Consider the following 7,703-nt stretch of genomic DNA (forward strand, 5'->3'; position numbering starts at 1 on the left):
AGTTCTGTTACTACACTCTTTTCCATGCATGAACGTTGTGCGATCGAGTCTATTAGTGCATTGTATGTATTGCCATTAATTTGTATATCAATGTGTAAACGTTGGTCTCATGGTACGGGAAGTAAGAATAAAGGTTGGTAATTTAAATCATTTGCATTTATTGCCAACGTTTTTTCATCTGTATATACATTGAGCCTATCAGCCAAGTCAATCATGTTTACTTTCGCCCACCAGTTGTATCAGTGTTCGTCACCCTCCGTGTCTTCAACCTTGCCAGAGGTAGTGGATGGCCTTGCTACTTGCACATCCTTCTTGGCCTGTTCCCCAGCCTGCTTGGCCTGATTCAAAGCCTTCTTGGGACATAGACTGAACCGATGTGGGGCTGGTATTATCTCACAATAAAGACATGGACACTCCTCACGCGACTCATTTTTTTCTTGGTCTTGTTCTGTTGGTTTGGTTTTATTGGGTGCACCGGTGTCCGGGTTATGTCATTTGTTAGTAGCAGTAGTGCTACTCTCAGCGTGGTTGGCTGTCTGCGTGTTTTGACGCTTGTTCTCCGCTCGCAACTATTCAATCAACATTCGATCTCTTTACACCTTGGATGCCGCTCTTATTTTAGTCTCAGCCATAGTATGAAACGTGTGTTCTATATCTGATAAGTGCCCTTCACTTCCATCAGGTTGCTTGTCTGCCTTGATTAGAGCATTCACCTGTGATTATTGTCTATCTTGGCATCTTTGTACTTTGAGGAGTTGGAAGTCTATGGGTTCCTTGTTTGAATTGCAATAATGCTCCTCTAACATCACCGTTGTCGTATGCGCACGCTCTGTGCGCACTTCGACGTTCAGCTTCTTGTTATGCATGCCGTTGAGAAATTTCTCTAACAGATAGTCCACTGGGCGAGGCCTGAGTCTGTCAATAATGATTCTATTGAATTGCTTAGGTTTCTTGAAGTGTCTAGTTGTATGCGTCTCCGAATCTTTTAAAGTTATTGAGTACTGACTTGGACTTCTCCGTTGCATCAGTGGAGCCTAATAGGTTTCTCACTAGTGCTGGGTACTGACACAGTGGCATGGACTTTGCTAGGAATAGGTCTCTACATTGTGTAGTGCTCTATGATGTCTTCGCAATTTTCCATTCTAAAGTAACTATCTTTAGGTAGCATAAGAAATTCCGAAGTCTTTAGTAGTTTTGCAAGAGGTGGTTCATTTATATGGTCGCCTAAGCGTGAACGCGCTCTAACTCACTAATGTATTGACTTATTTGAAGAAGATCATCTACCTCATCGTCACCACAATCGTTGATAGCCAAATCATATCGTCGTCTGATCTCCGAATTCACGAGTGGCATGTGTCGTTCTGGCTGTTGATCATAAATACATACTCTTAGAGTCGGTATAGGCACCGGTACTGTTTGTTCCAATTTGGATACAAACTTACTAACCAGAACGTAGTTGCCTTGACAGATACTCTTGCCTATTTCTAGACGCATCGCTGAGGCAAGTATGGAAACCCCACCAGGTGTAGGCTGGCTCGACCCACTACCTGGGGTTGGCCCCCTTATTGTTACGCATTTGTGCCCGCACCCTCTTCTTCACCACCAAAGACGCCTGCACGTGTTGCCGTTGGCATCGTGAGATGTCTACGACGGTGTGTATATATTGCGGGTTATTAGTAAAGATTCTTGCCATATTCTGTGCGAATGCACGCTTCATCCCCCTTGTCTTTAGTAAAATTTGTATAAAATAAATAAAATTCTGATGCTATTATACCTTCTATTGTAGTGCTATCGCTTTGCTGCACTTCCGTAGGAAGTGTCTACCGTTCTGTGTGATACGGTAACATGTTGCATTGTTCCCTGTATTTATGAGGGTGTAAACGGTGTTTGTTAGTCAAGCTTGTTTCGTCACGTGTGGACTTACTTGTGCTTATTCCGTCATATGAAAAAGTGTGATCTCAATGAAATGTTTAATCCTAGTGACGTCACCTAAGAAGCTCGGTCCTAGTGACGTCACCTAAGAAGTTCGGTCTTGGTGACGTCATCCCTTGATGTTCGGTCCTGTGCCGAACTGCCCCTGATATTGATGTCAATCGTTATGTTCGTTCCCGTACCGAAGTTGTTCGATTGTAGTGCCCCTTGATACTTTTTCGCCTGCTAGACGATAGACTCGATTGGCCTTTATGTCTTAAAGTGACTAGTGTGTGCGATGTTGTTTGACGTTCTCACCTTTGGTGTGCAGACTCTGATTGCGTCTGTGTCTGTTGTTTTGATCGAATTTGTGTTTTCGTCTTTCTTGAGTCCCTTTCTTTCCTTGGGCTGTTGGACTTTGGGATCAATTCTGTTGTGGACAGAGATGTGATGACTGTCAATGTCCTGTGTATATGCTCCTTCACCTTGTGTGAGTGCGAGTTAATTTTGTTCGACGGTGTTTAGTTATTGTCTCTGGTTTGATTCCTTTTTTAGACTGGTAGATGGTTTATCTTATGCCTTGTGTGCACTCCTACTGTTGTAGAATATATTGACTTGAGTTTCTGATTACCCTGTATAGGGTTTCCATTGAATGTGCTATGGGCTGTGTTTCCCTTCTCTTGATTTAATTGCCTGTGAATTGTAGACTTGAACTGATTGTTTTCTGTCTCTGTTGAGTGGTACTCCCACCTTTATTGTAGCTCGTGGTTTGATCAGTTGCCATGTGTTGTATATAACTTCGCTCTCATGTAATTACCCTCATTCATAGGTTCAAAGCTGTTTGCATTGTGAATGATTGTTTTGGGTTCTCTAGCGCGAGTCAATGCATTTTTTAAATCATGTATAATGTGTGTATAATATGTCTATGTGTATCGATCCTCTAGGCAGTACAGGTTTGTTGAAATATGCGATAGTCTTGTATGCCAGTTTGTGCTCTGATTTAGTGAGGGCTACTCATTTGTACCCGATCGATGCCGTCTTCTCTGTCAGTGCTATCTATTCTATCTGGTAGTAGTTTTATTAGGCTTGTTTTAGATGTAAGTTATTCTTTAATTATTTGTGAGGGGATTAAATAAACACTACCCCGTGGGTATGTAGATTCCACTAATAACTACCCCTACGATTACGGCAGTTCGTTTTCATGACGATCACTTAGTAGATAAATTAGCAAAAACCCTACCATATTTTTAGGGGTAGTGATTAGTGAAATCACATCGTTTTAGGGTAGTAAACAATGAATTTTGAGGGGCGGGTTGAATATTCTTGTGGTAGAGTTCCTATACAAGTTTCTTCGATGACAGTACCAGACTAGTTGACCTAATTGTGCGTTCATAAGTTTGGACTGATTTTTTCTTTTGCGTCATACGTGTAGTGCGGTTTAGGAATCGGTGAGCCACAGTTGTGGTACGGCACCTATTCCTTTTGCTAATTCGAGGGCCTTGAGTTCCAGTACGAGGATGGGCCATCTCTGCTCCGTCTTCGTCCATATTCTTGCAAAGGCCGTCGTCTGGCCCTGGTCGTGGAGTGTCTCCCCAAAACCTGTCATCGATGAATCTGATGTGATGGTTGTCTGATGCTACGGGAGCCAAATCTTCCGTGATTGAAAACCCTCAATGAGTAGATTCATTTAGTAACGGTATATGATTGAAGATGATCGGTCACGAGTTGCATCAATAGACATGATATCATAATGACTTGATTATTGAGAAGTATAACAGTCAGAGTTGTCTCAATGATGACTGCGTTGTACTGTACAGCACACCCTGCGAGATTTTACACTGGGGGTACGCGATAGCAGCATATATTACTGGAATAGAGCTCTGACAAATAATCATTGCAGCGTGAATCCGAGACACTAATCACATCACAACTTTAAAGCATAAGGCCATACACGTACATCTACATGTATACGGCAACGGTGCGCATCGTCGAATGTTGGATCATCTTTTGCTCAAACTGATATTGCGGATTCTCTCAACTACAAACCAATATTCGAACCTAATTTCCACTAGACTATATGATTATCTCAGCGAACCAAACATATTGTGATCGAAACGAATACATGATGAAAGAATAGTATACACAGCCAGCTAGTTTTTGTTCGTGTTCGTAGCTTCATTGTACCCATAAAGAGTGTACTTATCTTGTCTGGGCTACCACCATTAATAGCAACTCATCAATCACAAGAAGATGTGTACAACGGGATGCCACCTTAAAAACTAGTAGTCAATGCATGTAGGTCATTCAGCTAAAACTGAGAAAAAAAAAATCAGTTTGCGAGTCGGACGAGATATAAATAGCATATTTCTTCTCGGAGATTTTCTGGTCCGGCTAGATTCGTGCCCTAGCTTAACCTGAACATATATGCCAAGATATATTTCCAAATGCATACGTTATTAAGGGATCAGTATTACATTTGGGACAAGATGCTTTCACAGAAGCGCCCAGCCTGACTGACACCCTTCAGTTACAACTAAAACCAAGGAACCGTTCGGTCGCACAGGTATTTGACGTCAGATAGATGGCACGGGGCATATCCAAGGAAGGAGTATGATCACCTTCATCGAGACTATGCATTCAAAGCGGGGACATGGTGCTCGTTTACAGTCTATCTGACGAGGGACATCGGCATGGGTGTTATCAGGTGCTCCTACTATGGCTTAACCGAAAAAGAAAAAAACCCGTCAATATTCAAATATTGATGGAATAGGGATAATCTTTTTTATTTGACTTTTGATTAAATTATTACGTGTCTACATGTGCATCAGGCTTCATATCTGTTGGAGAGGATTTGAGAATAGTGTAGAGTTTGAGAGTAGCTTATAAGATACGACCGGAAGAAACAAAAGACCTCTTCTCAAGTGCGAATCTTCCAGCTAGGTAAAGTCCTAGGCTGAAGCACTCGCATTGAGTCTTTATTTGTGTTTAGTATTTTCTACACTAGACTCAATATTTACTTAAGTGTTTCTCTCACACGCGTGAGTTTCGGTATCATCTACTGGTAATCCCGCTATATTTTTGATCGCTCTATCATCAGAAATATTGGATCCTAGATCCAAAACTCAATATTTGATAATCCTAGGTTTTGGGTTTAGGATTGGCTTTTCTAATAATCTGGCCCTTGGATGCTACAATAGAACAAAAAAAAAACAACCGACTCAAAATATGAAGAAAAAAAATATATTTTTGCCTCCGCATGGGATTGAACCATGGACCTTCACATTACGAGTGTGACGCGATACCACTTTGCCACAGAGGACATTACCTATTGTTATATTATATTTTATAATACCAAACATAAACCCAAGTTTTCTTTATGTTTACGCTTCTGAATTAACGGTATCCAGGTATTAAATAGCATATGCTCGGGCCATGTTGCACGACAGGGCTCTACGATGCATCTAATCGGACTATGAATATCTTCAAAATGAAGATACAGGGCAAGTTTATACGTATTATTTTTAGCTAGCAGAGGACATTCAAAGCTGGCATAAAAACTATATTGATCTAAAGTACTCGAGCTTTTCGGTATGCAAAATATGTGAGCCAATTGTTATGCACCTAGACGAATCGATATGACCCTTAACATACATATGTGCACCTGAATGTAGGATTCAAGCTTGGATACGAGTACGCGACAATGTACATATCCAATTGCACTCCTCAATGTTTCCGTAAGATAGCGAGATATATTTTATTTTCTACTTTATGTTATTGACAGGGTGGCAAAGTACAAAAAAAATCAAAACAGGGTAGTCTCACCTAACGAATCGAGCAGTTGTTTAGAATTTGCTGTGCCCTTCGCCTCACCTAGATTTGGCGTGTCTACATCCAAACCCTCCACATTTTCGGTCACACTATACATTTTCCGCCCGTCACCCGACTTTTGGGTTCTCACTGACCCGAATACGTTCTGGACCTTTTTCACTTTAGCTCGTTGTCGACTACGTTGATGTTCGCCACTCATGGGCGAATTCGAGCGCACAGGATCAGTCTCGTCGGTACGTTTTGAACCTTCCTTCCAGCTTAAACTGGCACCACCGGTAGGCGAATAAATCCCTTGTTGCGAGTTAGTTGGTGATTTTGTTTGCGTACTTTGCGTAGCCGCATTTTGATTTGGTGACGTCTTCGATCTCGCACTCGGAGGGACCGAGAAATCATCAATATTGAAGTCTGGGTGCAAGCCATCGACATGCGTTTTACCTACAAGAGCGATCAGAAAAGCGCAAGCGAATGGATTTCATACTTATTTATACCAGGATGTGACCAGTAACCTTAGTATATTGTTTTAAATAATTAATTAAACTAAGAAAAAAAAAGGAATTCTACAGTGTGCTCACCAAAGAGAGTGGCCACAAAAGTCTTAACATTGTGCAGGTCTAACAATGTAGATGAACTGCAATATGCCAAAGGATTACATAGAAATAAACACGCACACACACACACACAAAGAAACAGACACAGACACACACACAAAGAAACAGACACACACACACACATAAAGAACACACACACACACACACACACACACATATATATATACCTATATATATATACAACAACACACACACACACACACACACACACACACATATATATATATATACAGATACATATACGTACACACACACAACACACACACACACACACACACACACACACACACATATATATATATATATATCCACACATATAAATATACACATATACAATATGTTCATACCACTTTCCACCAGGCCATCCAATAGCACATCTAGAGAGCTATCTATTTCAGTTAGTCCCGTAGCTCGTGTTCGAATACCGTCATTTTCCTGGGCCTTTCGTCGAACACCGGTTCCAGAACTTACCAATAGAGATCTTGGCCTAAAAGAAGGACTCGTATTGCCCTCTTGCACCCACTCGTCTCGCTCCGCCGAGATAGGGTCGAAGTTATCACTGTCACCGTGGCTGGAGTAACCTACACCAGTATGGTTGCCATCTCGGTCCTGATAGTTCCTTTCTGATGCGCCGCCGGCCCCGGCCCCATTTCCAGAACCCGCGGGTTCGGTGTAATACACCGTTTGGTTCTCACTCCCCACTGGTATGGTTGTGCGGTATGTTTCCCCAGGTGCAGCGTCCTCTTCGATTGCACCCGGGCTGTGGTCCTGGACACCTTCCCGTCCGCTTGTTTCGCTGCCAGTCGTCGTGTCTGGCGCGTCCCACCAATGTATGTACGCATCTGCACCCTTTGTTTTCGTAGGGGTGCCCTGTGGACACTTATCTGTACTAGACCTCTCTACTACGTTGTCAAGCCCCACACCATGTGTGGATGTGTCGAGCGACCAATGACCGCTATCAGTTTGTGTGCCGTGCGTAACACCTTCGCCAATTGCAAATACTTCTTCTTCGTCATCCTCGTCTACATCGGAAGTACCAGAATCTGATTGGCTGTCGGTTTGACAGTTCAATTCGCCGCTCACAGCCTGGTTCATCGATACTGAGTTAGACGAACCTCTCGAGCCAGAACTTCTAAGAGCTGCGGGGCATGTAAAACATAATTTAAAATCAACGTCGACCACGAATATAGACGAGCCCAAAATCTTGCGTGCTGCCGGCCATAGAGTGTGTCTATATATATATATCTATATAATATATACATCACACACACACACACACACACACACAAAAAAATATATAATATATACATATAAATTATTGTCTACCTACCTACCTGCCTACCTATCTATCCATCT

The 7,703-nt window shown here is 42.2% G+C and overlaps 1 protein-coding gene, 1 non-coding gene and 1 pseudogene across 3 annotated transcripts; all 3 read right to left on the bottom strand.

The window, feature by feature from the left end:
• Window positions 1-239: 239 nt before the first annotated feature.
• Window positions 240-1,798, bottom strand: SARC_08684 (hypothetical protein; the record flags this gene model as incomplete). Its single annotated transcript, XM_014297326.1, has 2 exons — window positions 1,548-1,798; window positions 240-366 (listed from the first exon to the last, which is right to left on the bottom strand). The coding sequence occupies exons 1-2, from the start codon at window positions 1,715-1,717 to the stop codon at window positions 240-242; spliced, it is 297 nt and encodes a 98-aa protein (XP_014152801.1). The 5' UTR covers window positions 1,718-1,798.
• A 3,360-nt stretch (window positions 1,799-5,158) lies between these two features.
• SARC_30195 lies at window positions 5,159-5,230 on the bottom strand. The gene has a single exon. It is a non-coding gene; the product is annotated as a tRNA-Thr (tRNA).
• Window positions 5,231-5,733: 503 nt separating this feature from the next.
• On the bottom strand, window positions 5,734-7,465 carry SARC_08685 (hypothetical protein; annotated as a pseudogene; the record flags this gene model as incomplete). The annotated part of the gene is made up of 2 exons: window positions 6,695-7,465; window positions 5,734-6,174 (listed from the first exon to the last, which is right to left on the bottom strand).
• Between the last annotated feature and the right edge of the window lie 238 nt (window positions 7,466-7,703).

Source organism: Sphaeroforma arctica (assembly GCF_001186125.1).
Source record: "Sphaeroforma arctica JP610 unplaced genomic scaffold supercont1.804, whole genome shotgun sequence".
In the NCBI taxonomy this organism is placed as follows: domain Eukaryota; class Ichthyosporea; order Ichthyophonida; genus Sphaeroforma; species Sphaeroforma arctica.